Source organism: Electrona antarctica, assembly GCF_951216825.1.
Source record: "Electrona antarctica genome assembly, chromosome: 4".
Lineage (NCBI taxonomy): Eukaryota > Metazoa > Chordata > Actinopteri > Myctophiformes > Myctophidae > Electrona > Electrona antarctica.
In genome coordinates, this window is record NC_136809.1 from 21,621,490 (window position 1) to 21,648,974 (window position 27,485).

Sequence of the window (27,485 nt, forward strand, 5' to 3'; positions counted from 1 at the left end):
CTGTCTCCCTAGTGACTCGTCCTGTGTTGTAATCAGTCATAGAAGTGCAGACATCGCATCCATCATGGAGGCTAAGCTGCCTTCATCTTTTTGGCCCATAATGCACAGCACACCTGTGAATACCAGTCTGGTGTGGTGCAACTGACATTGCAATGTGCCTTTGACTGTGGAGAAGACAAGCTTTAGTTTCTACTGAAAAAAAAGACTCTTCTCATGTCATGTCCAAAACAAACATTAAAGTCCAGAGACTTGGCTGGCAAACGATTTACATCACAAGTGCTCTAAACAAACTCTCATAGACTTGGCCCATACCCATAGATATAATCTTCAAAAGCCATGTATTGGAGTGTCTAGCTTAATTAAAAAGAAGTTCATGATATCTCAGAGTTAGATGACTGAGGTCAATGAAACGCATAAGTAGTCCTCTACATTATATAGCCTTTTTATTTATGTTTTTAAATATTTGCCCTCTGGCAAGTGTAAGTGATTTTAAGACTTTGCAGGACAAATGTATGTGGCATGTTTAATCCTATGACTACGAACCCATGGTATTGGCCTTACTGCTAAGTACCATTTTCCAAAATAATACTGAGGGTTGATTGATTTTCAAGGAAGCCGCTTGGTTCCATTCATTTCAGAACAATATGACGATCTTACAGAGATTGGAAACTTGCTTGAGATAGTTAATCTAACATACTAATATCATTGTGAAGGTAACCCAGTGGCCTTTCCTCTAGTTCCCCTTTAGGACAAAATGTCTACTTGCACACATGATATCTCAAAAACTAATGGAGAGATTAGCATGAATTTATTATGCTCACTGCATTCAAGCTACAGTTGGAGGCCATCGATATTGTCCTTTTCTTTTTGCTGAGGTTTGCGTGATCTGCGCAAAAAGACAGTTAACCCATTTTGGGCGGGAACCCCTTTTGGTGTTTTAAACATTGTTATAATTTAGCTATTGAAAAATAGCAGATCTACAAGCTCATAGCGCGCCACCGAGTGGCGCGCTACGAGCTTGTAGGGCTGCTATTTTTGAAAAATCGTGAAAATATTTATTTCAGAAAACTGGAGGATTTAGAAGGATTTTTTTAAATTTTGAGGTCAGGCCTAAATGGGTCAAATGATAAGGGACAATATCCAGTGGCACCCAACTGTAGGGCTGGGCCATATATTGATATTGTTATACAGTATGGGACTGGATATCGGTTGGGGATTTTGGATACAATATTGTGACAATTGATGGCAAAAGTGTTGTATTTTCCTGGTTTATTCACTTAATCCTTATTTTATCCTTTCAAAGATTGTCATTTATGTACAACATATGGCCCGAAGCTATGAATACGCAATGACATGCTTGTATGGTCCTTTAAACTGCAATTTAGAACTTGTTTTTCATGGAATAAATGTATATTTTATTAGTCTACATGGTATTGTATGGTATTTTAGTACAATATAACTCCCCTCTTTTTTGAGCAGTAGATGTTTGGTTTCCCATGCGGGAGACCTGGGTGTTTATAATGGATTGTAACTTTATTTGGATGGTTTGTTATGACCGCGCACCATTACGTTTGTTTTCTTCTCCTCCACAGATAGCTGCACTGCAGAAAGGAGGAGACTGCTTCCCACTCACAGCATCCTCAGGAAAAATACTGGGCAAGGTGTGTAATCTGACAGACACAAACAATAATAAAATTAAATGAAAACTCTAATGGAGTTGTTGCTGACCCCCCCCCCATCTCTCTCTCTCTAGGCCCTGCGTAGCTCAGACAGAAGTACTAAACCTGTGTATGTGTCTGTCGGCCACAAGATCAGTCTGGACACAGCAGTACGCCTCACATACTCGTGCTGTCGCTATCGAGTTCCTGAGCCCATCAGACAGGTACTGTACACACACACACACACACACACACACACACACACACACACACACACATTTTGTGTGTGTTCAGTCTTCCATCACTCACTGTGAGTGACGAGTACGTCAAGCAACAATACGTCTTGAGTGTATTTAGCTTTTAATTTTCTGTACAGCACTTTGTAAACCTTGCGTTGTGAAATGTGCTATATAAATAAAGTGGATTGGATTGGAGACACTACTCTTTCCCACATTCACACAGCTGTTCTACTCGGATCACACAGCTGTCCTAACATCTGTTGTCTTCTGTTACTTTGTATTCATCATCTAAGATGTTGTACTTCATGAAAAAATAAATAAAGTAAGTGTAAGTTCGGTAAGTGTTTCTGTTTACTGTAGATCTCTCTTCCTTCCGTCTCTGATGCGTGATTATGAATCCCACCATCGTTCTAGGGTAGACCCGCCTCACCATGTGTCTGATTGGCTCCCGGGAAGGCATAGTTTTACTGAGGTTAGGCCGTTCGGGTTAGGTTTAGGGGGGTGCATACTTAGTTTAGTCATTGGTTAGACATGGGTTAAGGTTAGGTTTAGGGTGAGGGTTTGAGATAGGTTGTAGTTGTAGGAGTAATGACTGGTCGCAAAAACGAGAACTGTCAATCACAACGACTACTGGCCAATCACAGCAGGGCTTTCCTAGAACTGGTGGGATAAATAATAATGCGTCTCTGATGGGTGATTGTCTTCCAGCCACTAGACGGTGCTGTTCTCCCACAGTTTAAGGGCTCGTTTTCTCTAGTCTTCTTTTCCAAACAAGCATTCAGGACATTCATAGCCATGCAATCCATCACTTTGATCTCACACGCAGACACACAATTGCAAAAAAAATAAAAAAAAGACTAAACAAGCTAAAACACAAATCGATGCATGCATGCTTGTGCCTGACTGAGCATGCACGCGCACACACACACACACACACACACACACACACACACACACACACACACACACACACGCACCACTGACGGTTTTAGCCAGGGGAGCTGCAGTAGTGTCAACTGAAGCCCTCCACTGTGTGTTCATTTCATCAACCCGATGTGTTTTGATGGCAAGAGGTTATACCAGCAGTAGGAATTGAATCTGGACACCATGGAGGAGCACACAGTACAGATCCCTTGAATCTGGACACCATGGAGGAGCACACAGTACAAATCCCTTGAATCTGGACACCATGGAGGAGCACACAGTACAAATCCCACTCGCAGTATGAATGTTAGTTGTTAAGACACTCAAGAGTTCAACTTAACACTCAGAATTTTTACTCACAGATATTACATATTCCCCTCTGAGCTCTGAACTTTCTTTCCTTTTTCCTGTCAATGTCCTCCGCATTCTTTCTTTCTTTCTTTCTTTCTTTCTTTCTTTCTTTCTTTCTTTCTTTCTTTCTTTCTCAGTGTCTTGCAGTTACTTGTGACCTCTCTCTCTCTCTGCCACAAGGAAAACCATGTGAAAGCAGCAATTTGCAAACTAGCCAACTCTGTTTGGTGTTTTTACTTGGCGCCAAGTTGACGGTGAAGATTTTCTACATACTATAGTATACCAGTAAGACGCCCTAAAGGGTGAGGTTGCGTGCACGCGCGCGCTGTGTCTGTAGCCTAGCTACGGTTGAGTGTAGCATCTCGCATGCCGCCCCTGCGTCAGCTCTCGGGTGAATGTAAACACAGATAGCAATGACGTGTGATATTTCTCTTGGGACATAGTAGGGTCTTAAGCTAAGAGCTAACAGCTCTATATCAGGGCAGCAGATGATCTCTTTAACAGTCACATGGCCCGGGTTACACCATGTGTTATTAACGTACAGTATAAGACCCCCACCTTTCGTCTACCGACACACTTTGTTGTCTCTGTCCGCCCTCACGAGACCGAATCCAACCGTGGTGGTGTCCAAGCAGGACACCACCACGGTGTCCTGCTTATAATATACTAATTATACTGTATACTATACATAGTACAGTATACAGTAAGTAAGCCATGAGGCCCATAGGGCAGGAGCCTATCTCCTGTTTCTGTAGCGTGAGGCAGCTTGATGTGCAAGTACACCCCCTGAACATCATGTACAAGTACACCCCCTGAACATCATGTACAAGTACACCCCCTGAACATCATGTACAAGTACACCCCCTGAACATCATGTACAAATACACCCCCTGAACATCATGTACAAGTACACCCCCTAAACATCATGTACAAGTACACCCCCTGAACATCATGTACAAGTACACCCCCTGAACATCATGTACAAGTACACCCCCTGAACATCATGTACAAGTACACCCCCTGAACATCATGTACAAGTACACCCCCTGAACATCATGTACAAGTACACCCCCTGAACATCATGTACAAGTACACCCCCTGAACATCATGTACAAGTACACCCCCTGAACATCATGTACAAGTACACCACCTGGACATGACGTTTGTACTGTATGTCGCAGGGACTTGGCCCAATATGGCTTAGGGTTGACAACAGAGTACATCATCTTGCAATGGCCCATGTACCTGTCTAAATACTAACTTAATGTCAACGAAATTCACACCCACAACACCAGAGGGAGTTCAACAAACCATGTGCAACCAAGATTCGGCACAAACAAGGGACTAAATAATTCTGTTCTAAATTAAACAGTTATTCTGTTGGTTGATGATGGCTACTTTTTGTGGCCGATAAAGTATAGTTTTTGACCGCGACGGGGGCGCGCCATCTCATGCGTACTTGAGCCACAAGAGGCACCACTGAGCAAGTTGCCGTGCCGAACGTTGTGAAGTTTGCTTCAGCCGACTCAATTTTGCATTTCTACAACATACATGCATTTGTGGCATCCCCATGACCCCCTATATTGTGCTCTATAGAGGCAGCTCAACATGTTATTCCAATTTGCGGTTGACTAGTATATATTGCTTTTTTGTAAGAAATAGGGCCCACAATCCCACACACACATTTTTGAAGGCAGCAGGTATCATACATATTACATACATATTTGTCACATGACACCAGAGATAATGTGTACTGTTCTGCATGCAAACATCACATAACAACAACCAGGAACCATATGCAGAAGGAAGGCAGGAAGAAGCATGCAGTCTAGTGAGCGTAAATACCCTGCCCAATTGGTCAGCTGACTGCCACATCAGCGAATGACATGTGGGTCTTGCACACACTGAATACACCCACATAGTAATGCAGCATATTAACCACTCGAGTACATGTACCAGTATGTGCCCTTGAGCACAGCATGAAGCCGCTCGGGTATATCTGACTGAACCAACTCCCCAAGCTACGTATCATTAGTAGGCCTGTTATAGCGCCGCCATGGTGTGGCGGTTCTACCTTGGCCAGGGACAAAAACATCTCCAACTGTCCAAATGAACACTTGACATGCTTTTCATTATCGGTGCTAGTGTACTCGACTCTCCACAGGCCACTCGGATGCCAACTAGCGCTTAATCATGCACGCACGTAGGCACACACTCACACTTGGATACACCCACTAACTCGTGAACAAGCACACATATTTGTAGTGTACATACACACAGTGTGCATGCACAAATAAACTGAGAAGCACGCATGCATACACATTATGGAATACGCACGCATGCACGCACGCACGTACACACACACACACACACACACACACGCACACACACACACCTGCTTGCAGTCAGCATGAATGGTTACCCTGTTCTTGGCAGCGGAACAGTATGTTGTGGTTTGCCTGTGTCTAATTGAGGTTCACCACTGGGAACAGTGGCTGTAACTTGCCAGGGCAGAGTGCCGTTAATGTTTATGCATTCAGTAGACTGAACACACTGTGTTTATGATAGTGGCATCTACAGCACTAGGGCACTGGAGGAGGGGGCCAGTGTTACAGAATTTCTCCCAATGCTGCCTGAAATCCTACACTGTTACTTGCAATCAAAGCTGTAGCATTAAGCATTTTCCAATGTCAAGAGAATTGTGTAAAAATGTCAGAAATCAAGTCGAATTCATGGTTTTTCATACATTCATGAAAAACCATGAATGCAGTCTAGTGAGCGAGCACAGCATCTCTCTCTCTCTCTCTCTCTCTCGCTCGCTCCATTAAATTCTCACACTCCACTGATAGCCCACACTTCAGTTTGTGTGTGTGTGTGTGTGTGTGTGTGTGTGTGTGTGTGTGTGTGTGTGTGTGTGTGTGTGTGTGTGTGTGTGTGTGTGTGTGTGTGTGTGTGTGTGTGTGTGTGTGTGTGTGTGTGTGTGTGTGTGTGTGTGTGTGTGTGTGTGTATGTATATATATATATATACTGTATTCCCCTTACATTTAGTAGGCAATACGTTTTTACCCCTATTTGCTCCCAGTTTAGGAGTTATGCCAATTAGTCCTTCCCACACATTTCTGTATTTTGCCACTTGCTGTCATACTGTGCTACATTTGAGGATGTTGGAAAGGAAAATAATGATTGTGTCTGTATTGGGTAAACTGGACCGTTGAGAAAGTAATGCTGCATCCGTAGATGGAGGTGCATGCATTATGTTGTCATGAGGTTGTGATCGTGTGTAGCTCAAAGGATAGAGCACAGAATGAATGTCTTTAAATTTTTTAAGGGGCGCTAGCCCCTCCTATATTCAGCTATTGGTGTCGATTTTCGTCTTACACAAACATAAAATTCCCATTGACAATGAATGGAGAATTTACGTCATATGTGTCTGAGCAAATCGACATGTTATGTCATGGTGATATGCGATGATAAGAGCGCCCCTCACTTCACACGGGTGTGATTTTTATTTATTTTTAAACTAGGGATTCGATTTTCTTCTCACCAAAAGCATCCACTAAATGCCATGATGTACATGTTGATTATGCTATATGATTCTCTCATGGAACACACTTCATCCCTTTTCCTTCATTTTAATCTCATTTCTCTTTAAAATCTTCTTCCCTTCCCTGTCTAAATGAAATCTGGTTGTCTTCTCTTGCCTCTCACCACTGTGGAAAAACACCCCTTCACAGCCTGAGAGAAGGAGAGAGAGCGAGATGAAAGGGAAAGATGACATCATTGGTGAATTCTGCAGGGATGGGTTGATGGTGTGAATGCACTGCAGCAGAATATCTCGCACCCACCACAGTGGAAGAGCTGCCTACAACACATGTGAAGACACGCGCAGAGTAGACCAACACACTAGCTGTGATCTCTCTCTCTCTCTCTCTCTCTCTCTCTCTCTCTCTCTCTCTCTCTCTCTCTCTCTCTCTCTCTCTCTCTCGCTCCATTAAATTCTCACACTCCACTGATAGCCCACACTTCAGTTTGTGTGTGTGTGTGTGTGTGTGTGTGTGTGTGTGTGTGTGTGTGTGTGTGTGTGTGTGTGTGTGTGTGTGTGTGTGTGTGTGTGTGTGTGTGTGTGTGTGTGTGTGTGTGTGTGTGTGTGTGTGTGTGTGTGTGTGTGTGTGTGTGTGTGTGTGTATATATATACAGTATATATATATATACACATATACGTTTTACCCCTATTTGCTCCCAGTTTAGGAGTTATGCCAATTAGTCCTTCCCACACATTTCTGTATTTTGCCACTTGCTGTCATACCGTGCTAATTAACGCACCTGCATGTGAGGTGCCCCCAAGCAGGAGAACGTAGCTGCCATCTCCATCCTATGCTCCTGCCGTTTCAACACCGCCTGCCCCAGCCGTTGGAGTCGCTGGCGGGGGAGCAAACAAAGATGTTTAGCAAATTGTGTTGGCGTAGAGATGCTCGGCAAGCCAGATGCACCACGGACCACGGTGGATTCCAACGCATTGATTCTTCTGTGCTGGTGTATAGGCACGTTACCCCTGTGCCAGTGTAATTCCCTATTTAAGGATATCTAATTTCTGATATTGAACCATGCAGTGCCGTCGCTACGTATACTCGCAATACGCACTGCGCATAGGGCAACACGCCGAGGGGGGCAACAAAATGTGCCAAAAAGTGCCAAGCCGACCCCCATAGTAACAATTTATTCTGCGGCTTCGCCGCGTACTAACGAGTGGCTGTGTGTGCATCCTCGCAAACGGCGAAAGTAGCCAATCTGCATGAGGATGCACAGCGCTCTCGTCGGGAGGGGGGGCAGTACACATATCCTATGAGTAGGGCAACCAAATGGTCAGCGACGTCCCTGGAACCATGAAATTCGGCGTCCACACTCCAGACAAATGTCTCTCTTTTTTCAGAGTTTCTTTATTAACTTTTTCACATCACATATGGGTCAAAGAAAAATAAAAAATCACACCCGTGTGAAGTGAGGGGCGCTCTTATCATCGTGCATCATCATGACGTAAAATAGACACTAAAATTGTCCATTCATTGTCAATGGGAATATAATGTTTGTGTAGGACAAAGTTTGTGCACATACACCAAAATCTGGACATAGGAGGGGCTAGTGCCACTCAAACATCATACATTTTACTCCTCCCAACCCCCAGAGTTCCCGTTCCGAAAGAGCCACAACCCTGGTATCTCGGACAGTACCATTAGCAAAAAATAAGTACGTACAAATATACACATTCACATTGAAGCATATAAACAGGTCACAAAAGTATACACTGTAGTGTAGAATATGCAACAATAGATGAAATAAACACATTTTGCTCAAATAGATACAGATAAAATCTATATCCAGGAATCGTATGTCACGCATAAGGAAAGGACAAAGGGCATTAGCAACTCTATTGAGATTGAACAACCCTCTTTACTTCAGAGAATCTTGTATATGGGATCTGGAATTGATAGGGTCAAAAGGGAGAATCACTAATTTGTCTGTGTTAAGTTAAAAGATAGTACTGGGACAAAGTGCAGTCATCCTATCTGTGGTAGATAGTTAGTTAGCACCCAGGGTTAAAGCCCGATCTGAACCGTGGATGAGCACGGACATCTTTAATGCTATGAAAGTCAGAGACAACAGCTACTCTTGAGTATCGTCAAAACCGCACTGGTCAGCTACTTGAACACCGTACTGGTCAGCTACTTGAACACCGTACTGGTCAGCTACTTGAACACCGTACTGGTCAGCTACTTGAACACCGTACTGGTCAGCTACTTGAACACAGCAAGCTACGCAATAGAGTAAGAACGCATGATTAATACTGCCAGAGGCAATTTCCTCAATGGCAATATACTTGTCATAAGATTACAATTCCTATTGGTAGGAATTGTCAGTGTCACTTTTGACTTTTCCAGATTTCAGAAACAGATGGAATTTAAATATGATTGACAGGTATAAGCTAGATAGAATGCATGAAAAGACTGCGGAAGGTGTGTGTGTGTGTGTGTGTGTGTGTGTGTGTGTGTGTGTGTGTGTGTGTGTGTGTGTGTGTGTGTGTGTGTGTGTGTGTGTGTGTGTGTGTGTGTGTGTGTGTGTGTGTGTGTGTGTGTGTGTGTGTGTGTGTGTGTGTGTGTGTGTGTGTGTGTGTGTGTGAGATACAGAAAGATGAAGAGAGAGAGGAGAGGGGCAAGGTTTATCATCATGTTGAGACTGAGTTTGTTTTTACAGCAAGGCGTGTTTTCAGAGAGACAGTTCAGATGCAACAAAGCGTAGCCCGCCACACGGGGACAACCACACAGGGAACTAATGTGTGTTGTTGTTTGTGTGTGCCTGGGCAGGTGCCCTCTATGTTGTTACCAGGACCTTTTGAGTGGCTTCTTACTCCCTCTATGTTGTTACCAGGACCTTTTGAGTGGCTTCTTACTCATCCATCTATCACTAACCCCCTACTGGGCAGGTGCCCTCTATGTTGTTACCAGGACCTTTTGAGTGGCTTCTTGCTCATCCATCTATCACTAACCCCCTACTGGGCAGGTGCCCTCTATGTTGTTACCAGGACCTTTTGAGTGGCTTCTTACTCATCCATCTATCACTAACCCCATACCTGGGCAGGTGCCCTCTATGTTGTTACCAGGACCTTTTGAGTGGCTTCTTACTCATCCATCTATCACTAACCCCCTACCTGGGCAGGTGCCCTCTATGTTGTTACCAGGACCTTTTGAGTGGCTTCTTACTCATCCATCTATCACTAACCCCCTACTGGGCAGGTGCCCTCTATGTTGTTACCAGGACCTTTTGAGTGGCTTCTTACTCATCCATCTATCACTAACCCCCTACCGGCTCTCCTTTATACTCTTTGAATAATTCACAGAGTTACTGTACGACACTTCTGTTTGTTGTTACCTCTGCATTAACACAATACTCACATGCTGTATACAGTTGGGTGCCACCGATATTGTCCCTTATCATTTGACCCATTTAGGCCTGACCTCAACATTTAAAAAAAATCCTTCTAAATCCTCCAGTTTTCTGAAATAAATATTTTCACGATTTTTCAAAAATAGCAGACCTACAAGCTCGTAGCGCGCCACTCGGTGGCGCGCTATGAGCTTGTAGATCTGCTATTTTTCAATAGCTAAATTATAACATAATGTTTAAAACACCAAAAGGGGTTCCCGCCCAAAATGGGTTAACTGTCCTTTTGCGCAGATCACGCAAACCTCAGCAAAAAGAAAAGGACAATATCGATGGCCTCCAACTGTAGCAACATACATGCACTTCCAAGCATAATGCAGTATGGGAACAATGTGGCTGCAGGTGTTCTAGTGACATGGTTTTATGTTATCATTCTGCACTACAGATGCAACAATTCTTCATTTTCCTTTTGACCTTTTTGTGACTTTAGTTATATACGCACAGCTATTATGTTGAAAGTCAAAACTTTGGCAAGACAAGGCTAGACAGACAGGTCAGGTATATTTGTATAACAGATTTCACACTCAATTAGGCATAACAAGAAATGTAATGACCTAAACATAAAAGGCATCCAAACGTACAGTTGGGTGCCACCGATATTGTCCCTTATCATTTGACCCATTTAGGCCTGACCTCAACATTTTTAAAAATCCTTCTAAATCCTTCGGTGGCGCGCTATGAGCTTGTAGATCTGCTATTTTTCAATAGCTAAATTATAACATAATGTTTAAAACACCAAAAGGGGTTTTGCGCAGATCACGCAAACCTCAGCAAAAAGAAAAGGACAATATCGATGGCCTCCAACTGTATTATATAAGCATAAAATGGATTGAATTAGTGTGGTAAGTACTGTAGCTCTTCTTTATAAATGGATTGAATTAGTGTGGTAAGTACTGTAGCTCTTCTTTATAAATGGATTGAATTAGTGTGGTAAGTACTGTAGCTCTTCTTTATTTAATTAGTGTGGTAAGTACTGTAGCTCTTCTTTATTTAACCTTCATTTATCCACTTCTTGAGCTCAAGAGCATTTTCTCTTCAAGACGCCTTCACCTTGTTTACTTCAGAGACAGAACAACAGTGAAAGTGGTTCGTAGCCAGTAATCTGAGAGAAAACCGGAGAGGAAAAGGAGAGAGATGAGGATGAGGCGTCAGAAATCATGAAATGTCTGGAAAGACTAACGATCTGCATGTAACACCCTGCTGTCGTATACTTGTAAGTATAGTTTTCAGCGTGTGACAGAAAGGCCATTGTTTTAACGACATGAACCCTAGCATCCCTATTCTGGCCATATACAAATAAAATGACATTTGGTGAATGTCGGTAAACATTTGGCAAAAATAGGCGAACATTCAGCAAATATTTGGTGAAACTAGCAGATCTACAAGCTTGTATATGTAATGTAGATCGATTGCGAGCGTGTAGATTGGCCATTTTTCACTCTTTGACATGCAAGAAAGTACTATATATTCGTTCCAAGTGTTTCGAGCTGTAGTGGTCCACTTGCCCCTCGGGGCTCTTTAAATGTTAATATATTACTGCCTGACATTCTGCTGTTGTACTACTCTCCCAGGACCTCTACAGTCAGACTGGGAAAGACTGAGAGACGGAGGTTTGGGGAGATACGTGAGCTGTGGGAGCAAATACTGAGGTGAAGTGGTAATGTAGAGAGAGGTTGAGACTTGACATGAGCAGGTGAAATCGGGGAGGGAGGGAGGAAGGGAAACAACATGTCGAACAAAGGTAAAAGTTTAATGGCCAGAATGAAATAGAAGTAGGCAGAAAAAGAAAATGATGGAGTATTGCAAAGAGACAGCTCGGGGAAAAAAATATAACTTTTATAAAGGTTAGGACAGGAGCAGACAGATTTTGCTGCAGGGGTTCAGGGCTCAGGGGGGAAAGAGGCAAAGTCCTGCCCCAGGCCATAGGAATCAAGCCTAAGACGTGTGCGTGTGCGTGCGTGCGTGCGTGCACACGCACTGCTGCACGCACATGTATATCCGCATGCATGTGCCAAAGGTGCCTAATGCACACCGGTGGCTTGCACCTGTCCTCTTGAGGATTTACAAGTTGCCAGGGAATGCAGTCAGGAAGAAGAGAAAGGAAATCCGGTTTGGAACCGATGGGCAACATTTCAATCAAGTCTCTGCCTTTAGCCAAATGAACCCCCAGTGCAGATGTCTTACTTTTTCCAAGTTTTTTTTTTCTTTTTTTCTAATTTATTATTTTACTTCCCTGTCCCTTTCATTCTCTGCCTATGAGACAATATCCCAATCAGTGATAAGTAACTCTTCCTCAGAGCTGTTGCCACAGGGGTTTTCAACCAGTAGTCCGGGGACCACCAGTGGTTTTTGAGGGGGTTCCTGGTGGTCCCCAACTAAATGATGGATTGTTGGTAACCAAATGGACCCTTATAGATCTTTAACCCTTGAGAGGTTAAAATCCAAATGGACCCAAATGGTTATAAAACCATTTGGTTTTATTTCACACTCTCAAGAGTTAAATTATTGTTAATCATCTGCATTACTTAATTTACAAGATATCTTCACAATTAGAGAATGCACGTAGAAGAATTGTTATTTTGAACATCAATAGCTGCTAATCTACATCATGATATCACTACAGCCCAATTTGTTCTTCGGCATGCGATAGGAAATATGATGCGTAGCTTGCAGAGTTAGTTCAGTCAGATATACTCGAGGGGTTTCATGCTGTGCTCAAGGGCGCATACAATTATTCTGCATTATGCTGCATTACTATGTGTGTGTATTCAGTGTGTGCAAGACCCACATGTCATTCGCTGATGTGGCAGTCAGCTGACCAATTGGGCAGGGTATTTACACTCACTAGACTGCATGCTTCTTCCTGCCTTTCATCTGCATATATGGTTCCTGGTTGTTGTTATGCTCCCACCACCACCCCAGCACCACCGGTGGGCTCTGTTACTTCTGTTCCCCATCGGGGTGTTGTTATTGTATATCTATTTCCCTGCTCTTATTGTTTAATGATGGTGTTTAATTGTGCCGAGCAGGGAGAGAAATGTAGCAAAATATTACTGTATATGCACACTTATTCTCATTCTATAATAAATATTGGTTAAATCTATTTGTGAGTTATCTAACTGAACTATTATTTACGCGAGTATTAATGAGGCTTTAATTGCGAGAACTGTAGGTGCAATTCAGAAACATGAATGCGCGTGGTGCACATTCAAGGCAAGCACAAGTGGAATTTGTGAGTTGTAACTATTCTTTGAAATTATCTACAAGACAGTACAATGTGGCCTTTGTCAAGTGTGTGTGTGTGTGTGTGTGTGTGCGTGTGTGTGCGCGCGCGTGTGCGTGTGCGCGCACACACGCGAGAGTACACAGTATATGAGCGTCTGTACAGTATTTGTGTGTGTGCATCAAGGGACATTTGGGGTGATATGCAAATGAATGTTCTCACACCTGCTGTTCGGCTCTGTTCTGTTTTGGGCAAGACACAGGCCCTTGTCTCCTTTTTCTGGCTCTGACTCTCAGAGTTATTGGATATTTTTTACTCACTGGCTGAAGCAGGAAGGATCTGTGTGACAGTACGGAACTGTGAGCATCACCAAGGTTTTGGTGTCAGAGGACAATGCAATAAAGTACATACAGTACTGGATTTAAAGGTTGAACTTCAGCTTATGCCTTATGTTGTACATTTAACCAAAGGTTAAACACACTTTAATGATGTATTTGAGAAAGTCCATCAGGTAAGGGGTGTGTGTGTGTGTGTGTGTGTGTGTGTGTGTGTGTGTGTGTGTGTGTGTGTGTGTGTGTGTGTGTGTGTGTGTGTGTGTGTGTGTGTGTGTGTGTGTGTGTGTGTGTGCGTGTGTGCGTGCGTGTGTGCGTGCGTGCGTGCGTGCGTGCGTGCGTGCGTGCGTGCGTGCGTGCGTGCGTGCGTGCGCGCGGATCTGGGGGGGGGGGGTTGGGGGCGCAGTTGCCCACCGTGGCGCTCTTCACCCCCATGACGCTCTTCCCCGGGAAGGGGACCCTGAAAATAGCAGCCAGGATTCCCCAAGTAACGGCGAGAGAAGAGGGAAGAGCCCAGCGCCGAATCCCCGCCCGCGGTGGGCGCGGGAAATGTGGCGTATAGGAGATGGCCGTCGCCCGGGTGTCGATCGGGGGCCTGAGTCCTTCTGATAGAGGCTCAGCCTGTGGACGGCATGAGGCCGGTAGCGCCCCCCGTCGCCCCAGGGCACCGTCTCCTCGGAGTGTTTGAGCACGCATTTGTGTGTGCGTTCACGTGTGTGCATGCTGTGTGCATGCCGTGTGCATGTGGGGGTGGGGGATTAACTTCGTACACTATAGAAATAATATATACCCCCACCCCCCCCATAAAATCACCACTGCGCACATGCATTTTTTGTGTGTAATCCCTGGGCTTCACCTCTAAATGCAGTGGCTCACATAGTGTTGATTGATTCGTGTGTAGAGAAACCCCCCCAAGATGGCATCAGAATATCTGACACGGTGGCTTTGCTTAAACACACATTCAAAAGGACTTCCTCTAAAGCAATTTGATGGGTGGATGGCGGCCACTGTTGAGGATCTTTCCTGGGGATCTCTTTTCTTTTTTGTGTGCTTTTGTGCTTGTATTCATTTTCATGCATCACAGCTCAGGGTTTCAGTTTGCATTGTGGAACTCCTATATGTGGTCATGAGGGTGCAGATCCTTGAGGAAAAAGCAGTCACGACAAATTGTCAAACAAAGCTTTTGTGACAACTTATTAAATACACCTCCCTCTCTCATGCTCTCTTCCCTCTTTCTCTCGTTGTCTCTCTTCTCCCTTTCCTCTATTGTGCTGTGCAGGCTGACATTCGCTCCCGAGAATACCTTCGAGTACACTTTCCATCGGAAGATGCGTGAGAGGATGGAAGACGTCTGTGCTTTACAGTAAGTACAGATGCACAAAAACACTATAGGAAACAGTGGTGGGAAATGTACTCACATTTTTCACAAGTAAAAGTCTGGTAATCAAAATGTACTTGAGTAAAAGTACAAAGGTATTGGCATCTAAATCTATTTAAAGTGCCAAAAGTAAAAGTGCTCATTATGCAGAAGGTCCCATTTCACACGTTTTCAAATGTATAAAAAATCTTTTGAAAATAGCAGATCTACAAGCACACAATGTGTTGCATTGTGAACTTGTAGATCGGCTATTTTCAAATTACCAAAATGTATAGACTGAAGTGGTTAATATATGTTTTGTAATTATAATCAAAATGTACAAAGTAACTAGTAACTAAAGTGTTCAAATAATTGTGTAGTAAAAGTACAATATTTGCCTCTGAGATGTAGTGAGGAGTAGAAGTTGTACTTAAGTACAGTACTTAGTTACTTTCCACCACGGAGTATAGGAAACTGCACCAGATGCTGTACCTGTTACAGTGAGGCAATTCTCAAAAGTCAGAAAATCCACTTCGATGGTCTTTCTTGATTCCTACTGTAAGTAAAGCTACGGTATGTCTGTCTGTGAGATCAGTGTTCTCCAGTCCATCTGCTTTTGAAATGCAGTGAAACTACTAGTGTCTTTGGAGAACAAAATGATAGACCAACCAAATGTTTTTCTAAAATATCAGATCTACAAGCTCACAACACGTCACGGTGCAACACGCTGTGAGCTTGTACATTGGCTATTTTCAGTGCACGACACACGACCAGTATCAGTCAGGCATTAGGTGAGGCAGAGGCACCTGAGGTTGAAGGCAGAGAGATGGAAGAAAGGATGAAACAAAGCAAGCGGCAAAGGGCAGCAAAAAGAACAGGTTTGATCTCACCACCTTCTTCTGAAATAACAGGCAGCACCGCCCAACTCGGCATCCAGCCACCTTCCTCATTATTCATCAAAGCAGCTGCAGAGCATAAAGTATGCACGTAGAAACACACGCACGCACGCACGCACGCACACACACACACACACACACACACACACACACACACACACACACACACACACACACACACACACACACACATTCTGCCAATCTCATTTTCACAAATACTCTTCAGTATAAAGTATAATCAATCTCACTGCACACAAACTTCTGAGTTTTTTGCAGACACATGCAAACTGGTTTGATCATTCTCCAAATTATGATTCTCTCTCTCACTCACTCACTCACACACACACACACACACACACACGCACGCACATGCGAACGTGCACACACGTTATTACTTTTTCATCCCCATATCCTATTGTGAAGCATAATGGTATGTCTGTATATCCCTTCAGAGTCTCTCTGACGTGCAGAATCCTGTGAACGGTCTCCTCTGCTTTGATCAACCTCTCTACAGAGACTCGCACAGAGTAGAGAGGCTTTATGCTGAGTAGGCAGGGCTGCACCACATTCCTCTAGGCCGTAACCGAACTTTACCCTTTCCGTTTCACCCCTGGGCTTTTCCGAAAGGCTTGTCCACTTTAGAATCTCCATATATGGATTTTTGTATAATGTGGCCTGATGATTGAAGTTATAGCAGAAATGTAACTTGTGTCTCCGCATCAGTGTCAACTAAATAAGCTTGTGGTACAGGAATTTGCACTCTGTAGTCAGATCGTGTGCTGCTAACATCAGCTTTAAGCAAGATATTCATTTGAGCTGAGGAGGTCTTTGGAGACAGTCACGACTCAGTACCAGCACAAGAAACAAAAATTAGTTGTCGTCAAGCAATGTAATGCAATGTCGTCATGTTCAGTCTTTCACAAAAAGCCAGGTTGTTTGATGTGACCAAGACCACACAGTAAAATTGTGAGTACTCTGACTGAGGGTGGTTTAATGTGAGCCTTCTCTGGAGCATCGCTCACTGCCACTGCCACTGTCACAGCAAAACCTCTTGGGGGCAGCAGTCAGGTCTTCTTTGCTTGCAGATGGAGGGAGGATCACAGTGTCCTTTTCCCTTTCCCAGCCAGTAAAAAATGAATCACTTGCAAATTTGCAATACAAATGCCCGCTTAGTGTCAGTTTTAAAGATGGAGTGCCACAATTTTTGTATTTTTCCAGTTTTTCATGTGTCTATGAGGTGACAGTACTTCATTAGACACCCTGGAGTCGTTTTTATGTGCAATGATGTATTCCCTTTGTATTTAGGGTTTCTTCCTGGAGGCTGAACCCTTGACAGTCAAACGTGCCAATGAAAAAAACATCATATTATCAGCCCCCTAACCCCTCCCACTTTATCATACAACTACAGCTGTGGGTGCGGCTTAAGTTCAGGTGGATCACCACCCATCACCACCCACCAGGCAAACCAGGCATACTTAATGAAATGGTGGGGGTGCCCACATAAAAACGACATTTTAACAAATACTGTACACTTTTTTGAAAAAAATCTTCCTCCTTTTATAACAATAAGACCTGATGATCATGTTTTAGGGTGGAAAAAAATCATGGCACTCCATCTTTAAAGAACTATGGCTGAGTCATAGTGGTCGTTACGTGGCCATCAGACCTACGTTGCACCGCCGAGTCATAGTGGTCGTTACGTGGCCATCAGACCTACGTTGCACCGCCGATTAGACCAATATGTATGACTCTGAGTCATGTCTGTGTCACTTTACTGCCCATATAGATCTCTGTATCTGTCTGTCTATCTGTCAGTCCTTGTCCCTTTTATGCCTATAAGGAGATCCCTTATGTCATCAGTATATGCCCATATTGGAATGTCCATATTGGCAGTTCTGGACAACTGAATATCCAAAATACTCGACAGCGAGCCCCACACTCCCTTGAGTTCTTGCTGCTGCGATCGCCGAGTTTGAAGTCGGTCAGTCCCATTCCCAATATATGTACATTGCACATGACAATATGTTGGCATAGCGGTGGGATCTGTGGCTCTGGACAGCCGGATTTCTATTTGCCAGTTAAATTGTTTATTGTATATAACCCTTCCACAGGAGTAGCTTTTTCATATTTATTACACATTTTGCCACATTAGGAGTGGGAGCCGCATGTGGCCCCCGGGCCGCCAGTTGCTCCTGTAGACCCGGGACCCAAACCTATCCTCGGAAGTCCTTTTTTGCACATAAACGTTCACATTTGGTGCGCATTTGTCTGCACATGTAATGTATTAAGCCTAGGGCTATAGGGGTTTTGTAACAAGCATGGTTAAAATGTATTTGGAATCATTTTTACATTGTATTTCACTCATTCTGTTGAATTCTATTCAGATGTGTACATTTTTTTTGATGACCCAAAATAATTCTGCGACAGTGTCCTGCAACCCCATGTGGGGGTCCTGACTCTAACTTTGGGAACCCCTGGGCATTGATTCTCAACATGGGGTCGGCGGACCCCCAGGGACAGGGGACCTTGAGGGGGGTTCCCTGGTTTTCCCCAGCAGATAGTTAGGAACTAGCTCTGGTCCATACTATAGCTCTAATGCCGTCGCAGTTAGAACTATGTTACTGTCGTTACTCTGTATGTTACTCTGACTGAGACACTGTACAAGTGGAATGGAGCCAGTCCAGTTGGTTGCATTTGTACACATCCGTTAAATTACTATTGAGGCTTTTACAGTGTAGATTGGGATCCCATAGATAATAATCAATAATCAATAATAATCAATCTGGGGGTCGTTGAAATGAAACGGGTTGAGAATCACTGGTCTAGAGCAGAGGTTCTCAACCTTCTCAACCCCGTAAATGCTTTGGCTATGTCTCGCTTGGATTCCCCATCGATGATGTCACTGGAAGGTGGGTTTCTGAACTGCCCACAGCCCTCCTATGAGACACGGATTGAGTCGGGGAAAAGATTGTGCTATTTTATCATGGACATATAGTATATGGTACATGACATATAGTGAGGACCAATTATATGAAGATAGGTTGAAACTTGAAAGGTGGTGAAGTAGTCCTTTCATTTCCACTTTCCAGCCATTCAGTTGCAAAAAAATAAAATAACATACAAAATAAATCTGAAATTCATAAAACTATCTAGAGACCCCCCGAGGGGTCATGACCCACAGGTTGAGGACCCCTGGCTCTAGAGAGAGACTCTCAGAGACGAAACCACCTGATAACTGTCGTCGTCGGTGTCCCTTCTTGGCAGAAATAGGATTTCCAACCCTGTGGAAAAAAATAAAAGTGAGATGAAAGCAATGGCGTGGCAGGAGAGGATAAGAAGAGACCTGAAGACAGGAGGAAAACGACAGGAGTCCACGAGGGAAAAGAGCAATAGAATGTACAAAAATCAATGTGTCTAAGAAAGAACCAGATAAGTAGAAGACTTTTGTTAAAGTGAGAGCTTGACAGGCTAATTGTTTTCTATTTAAACGGCTATTCCCGTTTTAATGCTGTCCAGTCGTCCTGCCATAGAAAATGGCCATAATGCTCTTTGATGATGGGTTGCTATAAAAATTGCTCCTCAGAGCAGGAATGTTTGTTGTGGGCATGCATTGTTTGGTATTGAGTGATCATAGAAGTAGCAGTTAATATAGCCAATAGACAAAGACTTATAGTAGGTGGAACTTGTAGTCTGTTGTAGGTAAAGGATTATGACAGGATCACGAAGGAAAAAAAACATGTGTTTGACATAAGTGACTATAAAGGGCAGATGTGAAAAATGCAGGGCCTTGGCCTCTAGGGAGTCAAAAATTTGAATCGGCCAGTTATAGCGCCACCATGAGGCCTCAGCCTAGTGGGAAATGCAAAGTATCACGCAAACCGCACACTGTTCAAGATTGGAGGCATTTAGCTGATCCACCCTCGGCCTGGTGGAAACAAATATTGACCCCCGCAGATAATTGCATACTTATTTAAGCTACATTTAACTTACTCTCTACAGTGTTGTGGAGTGGAAAAGGCGAATAGGATTAGTAGTTATGTGCAGTGGCATACTGATCATTAATGTGGTTGCAGACTATGGTAATTGCCTGACTTTATTTATGTATTTATTCCGTATAAACGTTTTAGGGTCCCTGTGACGTCATGTGGGTCAATAGTAATACATCATCACACTGTACTTGGCGAGCTAAGTGGGGTTGGTGCAACCACACTATACAATCATATACTGTACATGTACAGTATATGATTGTATACACCCACCCTATACAATCATCCTGCCTGATGCAGAACAAGAAAGAGAGTAAGCAAATACTTATGACATCAGTATAAACCACAGGTAACATTACAGATCACAACAGAGTGGATTTTACAATAAATACCAGTAGTCACACACCGTCAAGTTGTTGCTGAGTCACGGAAAGTCATTCTCATAAATATATTCTCATATAGCAAACGGCCCTCCTGTCGGCAGTCCCTCCAACCTCATCTTGTGCGGAAGATAGAGTTGTCAACAAATCGTGGCAAATGATGACACACCCCGCCTTACCGCAGCTCTCCTCCCGCACCAGCACACGGCGAGTCCCCAAAATACCACGCGCGTGTGAGTGCACCACACATGACCTAGCAAGAGCTGTAGCGAGATTGTCGATGCATGTTGGGCTCATGCTGTGTCGTGGGCCTGTGACATGTGCAGCATGTGCCTCCCAGTAGCATGTGTTTGTGTGAGCATGTCTGTTCTTGGATGATTGTAGTCCCTGGCTATCAATGTCAGGATGTCAGTGTGTTCTACTGGGCTTTTAAAGATAGGCCATAACAGATGGCAACTATAACTAAACACTTTAGTATTCTACTCCCCTACTGTTTTAGTGAATATGCCATGCATGAGTGGCCAATGCGTATATGCCTGTGCCCTTAGGTAACAAATCCCCTATTTCATTTTGTGTTGAAACTGTGAAAAGTGAAGATAGGTTGATTGATCTCAGCTCAAGAATCCCCGCAGGCTCCATCTCATCTGCCTCACTTACTCTCTTCACACCTGTTCTCCTTTCATTATCTTTCTTTCATCGTCCCTTCTGAACTCTCCTTATTTCTACTCCGGCTTGCTGCTGTCAATACTTCTTACAGTAAAGTATGATAAACTTGCTTGCTGCTTTGTGAGCTTCTTCGCCTCGGTACGGAATGTCTGACATGTGGTTAAAGGCAAAATATTACCCTTACTTAAAAATATTACCCTCATTTAAAACAAGTGTGTATGTATTTTGTCTCACTTTGACCATAAACCAAGACACAGAGACAGCGCTACTGGGTATTTGTATAGCCTTCCTTTATTTAGAAGTGAGTTGACAAATGAAAGGGTGAACTAAGGCAGGTATTCACACAGAAGCACTAGGCCAACAAATGTCTATCCTCTTCCTCTCCTCCTAGGTTCCCGTGGTTCCTGGTAGGCCTGAGGCGGGTATTTAATATAACGGTTATTTCCCTTCCTTTTCGGTCAGGGTGAGACTAACAAAGACTAACAAAATAAATTTGCTGACGCTGATGGCTGAAGATAAACTGTGTGTGACTGTGTCTATCTGTTATGTCTGTCTGTCTGTCTATCAACAAGCGACTGGCCACTCCCAGCCCAGACGCAAACCAATCAGTAACTACTTTGAATGAGGGACGTTAAGGTTGGTGCAGAGCCATAGAGTATAGACAGAGTTGCGACATTGAGGGGGCAGAAAACAGCCCGGTCACGTGGTTCATGTACTCGCACGAGCCCATAGACTCAAACTTCCGGTGTCCGTATTCGCCAAATAGGAGTCTATGTAGAAGAGCCGTCATTGGACTGGCCCCATGAAGTGAACGAAGTTCACATCATGTCTCTCTGTCTTACTCTATGGCTCTGGGTTGGTGATGCTGTTTTTTTAACGAGCGAGTTCCGCCATATAGTCCCAGTGCCAGTGGTGAGAACAGTACACTCGTGCAATTCCAACTATTAGTTGTCTACAGTTAAAGAAGACGGCATTTGGTTAAAAGCGAAATCCTTATTTTGTGGTGACAAAGTCATTTTCGGAACTACACTATACAGATTGCTGGCAATCTCATTCACTTGTATTAAGGTTTTCTAAGAAATAAAAGAAGCCACCTGTGATGTGGTCCCCCCATTCCTCTCCACTCATCTCCACCCCACCCCACCTGCCAGAGCCACAGTTGGGGAAGAGTAGCACACAGTGTGCCTCGGGCAGCTCAGAGCATCTGGGCCTGTTCAGAGAACGAGAAGAGGCCTGGCACAGAACCCAGCGCCTGTCTTCCCTGTTCCCTCTGACTGCACACACTGGGACGTGTGTGTGTGTGTGTGTGTGTGTGTGTGTGTGTGTGTGTGTGTGTGTGTGTGTGTGTGTGTGTGTGTGTGTGTGTGTGTGTGTGTGTGTGTGTGTGTGTGTGTGTGTGTGTGTGTGTGTGTGTGTGTGTGTGTGTGTGTGTGTGTGTGTGTGTGTGTGTGTGTGTGTGTGTGTGTGTGGCTTTTCGGGGTTGGGTGAAGAAGCGCATAGGGAAAAGTGAAGAATAAAGAATAAAAAGCTGGTGGGTAATGTTGGTTACGGATGACAGAGAGAGATGACATACAGGCAGCCAACAGGGTTCTGAAGGAGTTCCTCTCCACCCCCCACCACCACTCTCTATTGGCATTCTGTCTTCTGTCACCAGTGCCACCCCAACAGATCTAGAAGAGCAGGCGAGGGTGGGGGCTGCGTGTTTGCAGAGCAGCCCCTTAAATGGGGTGATCTGGGATGTTAGGATAGAGGGAGGGGAGGGTTTATAGGGAGGGAAGCACTCAGGGGAAAAAGGCGCTCCGTGATGCGAAGCAAAAGCGCGCAGAGGAAAGACCCTCTGACTCCGCCTCCTCCCCATATACTCTCTCTCTCTCTCTTGCTCTCGTCCGCTTCATCTCTATCTCTGGCTTTATCCATCTATCCTTCTGTCTCGTGCTGCAGAGAAAAGCCACAGCCGTTTCATCACGCCTGGCTACCGCCGCAGAAAACCCCCCAACGTTCATTGCGTGCCTCGCCTCGTCTCCCTCTGCAAGAATGCCGCCAAGTGTCGTTGAAGTGTTGATAAATTGCTGCCACCTGCCCCATTTTTCACGATCGCCGCCTCATATTCACACGCACAGAGACAACACTTTTGCTCCTGTGCACTCCTCAGCAATAACAAGAGCCCTCACCCTCACTGAACCCCAAGAATTGAGAGATGAGAAGACAGACAAGGAAGGCATGCGGGTGGTGGTGGTGTTGAAACAAAGGGATGAACCTTTGCTAATGGAAGCTGTGTCCAGGGCTGTGACACTTAATTGGAGACAGAAACAACACTGCTCACTCCATGCCAACTGACCTGAAGTCACTGCCGCAGAACATCCCTGCAGCACTTTAAGGGGGGATGTGCAAATTTCACTTGCACAGGGGGAACGAAACAGGCTAAAACTCTTGAAATCTCTGATTAACCAAACAGTGTTGAGACATGAAAAGACTCAGGAGTTGTCAATTAAATACACTGCAGTACAGCAGTTTAAATGTAGGGCTTTTCCACACACTGTACATACTTTATTATTAAAAGTATTTATAGGAGGCAGTGAACATGTATAGTTTTGTCCAGGCTTGCTTGCAACGATTTCGTTAATTATCAATGTTTGAATCAAACCATATTGTGTGCTACTGCCGTTTCAGAAACAGCTATACAGCATGAAAGTACTGCATGTTGTCTGCACTAGTCTCAGGGCTTTAACAAGCTCCATACAACGGGTAATCAATATGATCTGTAGGAGTCTCTTTCTCCAGGTTCCCATCATGCTTTGACCTTTTCATCTGCCTCTTTCTCTCTCTCCTTTTCTTTGCTGGGGTGCTGAAAGAGAGGTACCCAGTCCCATGGGCTGTGTGCTGTGAACGTGCTTGTGTGCATGTTTCTGTGTTCAAAAGGCTTGGGGTGTTGTTGTCTGGGGGTAGAACTGTTGTGAATTAAGTTATCTTTTGTTGAAGTCCTAAGAGTTTTCCCTTTATTAATTGCGTTGAGTGATGATGCAGAATTACTTCTTTGTAAGCAAACAGCGAGCTCGGAGAACAAGATCACAACAGGCAGTAAAACATGGCAAGTTCTTCTGATGTTTATTAAACACTTGGAGAATATTTAGTACAGGTCACATTGTGTGATCAGAAGATATGTGAGTCATAATAGATAAAGGAACAGAGTATGATATGAATAAGTAAACAATACAACATGATGTTCCACAATGTAGACGAGCTTCAACAGTTGCATCCTGTATACTGTAATTGCCCCGATAAAGCAGTGACCATATGGGGTCCCAAACATATCTGTATTCTCACACATGAGGATGCATCAGTACCGATACAAAGTTAATCAAACACAGGCCCAACCTATAATAAGAACTAAAGGAGATCTACGGCCCTATCTTCCGCCAGCACTCAACAGATTTCAGCGCCAGCGCTATGGTAACTTCCCCATGCGTTGCTGCTTTGCGGCCCACATAGATTTTGTGCGAGTATGTTGGTCTTAAAATGAGGAGGTTGGAACTGACGTTTTAGTCATTATTAGACCTTCATCAAGGTTAACAAAGTTCCAGACAGTGTGCCGGACCTCTTTCTTAGAGTTTATTATCAGAGGTCCCATGATACGTCTTTATTATGACAATGACAATTAATTTATGTTGGTGAGCTGAGATCCAACTGGTACTACGTTATTTTATTTATAGTTAGTTATAGGAACTCATACTCACAGACCCTGGTGCATTCTGTCACTCTAAAACTGACCAAGTAGTTTTCCCAATTTCTGCCACTGGCAGAGCCTCTCATTGGGTCGTGTAGCCACCACAACGTTTGACTGATAAATGACTGGGGCCAACACGGGCTGACACTTGAATTATAGTGCCATGACAGGTGAGCTGCCACAAAGGCCAGACAAATAGCCCTGTATATCTCACTCTGATCACACACACACACACACACACACACACACACACACACACACACACACACACACATTCAGCATGCATTCCGTACAGATTCACACACAGCATTTTCCCTGGTCCTGCCTCCACTCTGAGCTCAAACCCCTCGTATACACTCACTGTAAACTAGAAAATCAATGCCCCCCCCCCCCCCCCCCCCCAAGCTTCTAAAGGCAAATCAATGGAGGCCGATCTATCGTAATGAGAACGTGTCAGCCTTGGACAAGGCAGAAGAGATGCCGCAAAGATTGGTTATTAGATTTGTTTTTAGTTTTTTTCAGTCAGACCACGGCTTTTGTTTCCATTGAGTGGCTGTTGTGTAAGGTCCTCTGGTAAGTCCACCAGGGCACTGTGTCTCAGCTAATAACACTAATAAACACTTAAGTCAGAACAGCAGCAATGCCAAGCTTATAGATAGAGTGCTTTAGTACAGCTCAATAGCTTATTTCCCCCCACGAATAACAGTTACATGGATAGATGAATAAGATCCCTGTCTTCTAACTTTTGAAAGTTCTTTTTGTGTGGCATTGTTTTTTGTTTTTTTTAAGATTTGTTTTCTGGCTTTTCTGCCGTTATTGATAGTTTCAAGTGGAGATTGACAGGAAAGAGGGAGAGAGACGGGGAGAGACATGCAGCAAAGGTTGTCATGAACGGGACTCGAACACGCAACGCGCTGTCAGGCCAAAGCCTATATGTGGCATGCGCCTGGACCACTTGGCCAGCGGGCGCCCCTGTGTGGCATTGTTGTGCTTTATTCCAGATGTAGTTCAGTGTAGAGAGACAGGAAACGAATGGCAGAGATAATAGAGGCAAGATGCGAGACACGACGGGGGTTGGATTTGAACCCAGGCAGGTTCTCGCACTCACAAGGAGCATACTAACTGGCTGAACCACCAGGCTCAGGCGGATTTTTGCATTTGGCAGTAAATCTTTTGCCAATCATCTATCATTCTGTGATAATAAATGAAATTGCAGTACAAGTAATTTACTAATACTTAATAATTCCATATGTAGAGGTTTCTGCTTTCAGTCTTGTGAACTACATTTTGTCACTGGATTTTACAAATTAGCTGTGTGCGTGCACGTGGGTGTGCATACACACAGACACGCACGCACACACGCACAGACAGACACACCCCCATACCATTTTTCTATCATCCTATTGTGGTCTGAACCAGGCTTTTTTTAATATCTTGTACAGTATGTATGTTGTCTGGAATGTATTCAGTTCTTTGCCTAAACTAAACTTCAGGGTTTAGTCCCGTTAATGTCAACGGTGCATAACAACAAAAAGATTTAATTTGCACACATTCATGTACACCTGTGCATATTTTGTGTAAATCAAGGGAGAGCATCAGATAGTCATCTGCCCGTGGCACTTTGTGGTCTCATTACAATGAACTTGCGAAGGCATCACTCACTCAGGTAGATGCTCTGTCTGCTTCTCCGTCCGTCAGATTAAATATTAAACGTAGCAATGAAGTAATTTATGCACACTATCTCTTTTTCTCAACTTAACTCTCTCTCTCACTCACTCACTCACACGCACGCGCGGTCGCATACAAATTAACTTGTGCCAGCAAACTCTCATCCTATTCCCCGTGGAAATATCGAATGCAGTGCACACACACACTCAAGTCTTGGAGTAATCACATGCTGATCTGCAGCATCAGCCTCTTGTCTCAGTCTCGATGTAGTGTCATGTACAGTGTATACCTGGTTCAGTTACACCATGTCGTTCCCTATAGACAGTATAGACCTATATAGACATAGACAATGTAGCATGGCATGCAGCTTTGAGAGAGGGAGATGCATACTGTGTGTGTGTGTGTGTGTGTGTGTGTGTGTGTGTGTGTGTGTGTGTGTGTGTGTGTGTGTGTGTGTGTGTGTGTGTGTGTGTGTGTGTGTGTGTGTGTGTGTGTGTGTGTGTGTGTGTGTGTGTGTGTGTGTGTGTGTGTGTGTTTCATTTCATTTGTTTTACTGTCACGGTTTCTCAAGATTCTTAAGAGCACCCAACCCACACACCCTCACCCACACTCTGTCCTACTCTCATGCGCACACAAACACGCACGCACGCACACACGCATGCACTCACTCATTATTCACCATAGGCAAGCAGTGGCTATGGTGCAATTCCATCGCAGCCCACCATAATGCCTTCTCCCAAGCCATTCATGAGCTGTAGTGGGTGTGGTGGAGTAGATCCGTGTGAGTAGTGACTGCACTGCTCGCATCACCATTGAGTTTCTGAAAATGGCAAATCCAATTCCATGCATCATCCCTGCTACAGTGTAGCTGATTTGCATTGATGTATTCGATGTCTTCTTACCCTGGGTGATCTGAAACCATGATTTGTTGGGTCCCTAAATTGGGCCAGACAGAAGTGGAAATCTGTGTTGATCATATGTCATTTCAAGTTGATGGATCATATTAATGTGTTTTCCATTCAGATAGTGCTACATAAAATATGTACATGCATACATACGGTATGTAAAGTGCATATGATATTCCC

At 44.1% G+C, this 27,485-nt stretch overlaps 1 protein-coding gene across 3 annotated transcripts in view; it reads left to right on the forward strand.

The window, feature by feature from the left end:
* Positions 1-27,485, forward strand: part of LOC306921609 (endonuclease V-like) — a 60,889-nt gene that overhangs the window by 9,376 nt on the left and 24,028 nt on the right. Inside the window, exons 6-9 of one of the 3 annotated variants that reach the window (XR_013789801.1) lie at positions 1,593-1,661; positions 1,754-1,882; positions 2,191-2,219; positions 15,003-15,086. Coding sequence is in view for 2 of the 3 variants with exons in the window: in XM_079498817.1 (XP_079354943.1) it covers positions 1,593-1,661; positions 1,754-1,882; positions 15,003-15,059 (255 nt within the window). In the remaining variant the exon portion in view is untranslated. Of the gene's footprint in view, positions 1-1,592; positions 1,662-1,753; positions 1,883-2,190; positions 2,235-15,002; positions 15,087-27,485 lie in introns of those variants that run through there. The other 2 variants (XM_079498818.1, XM_079498817.1) reach the window with 2 other exon arrangements.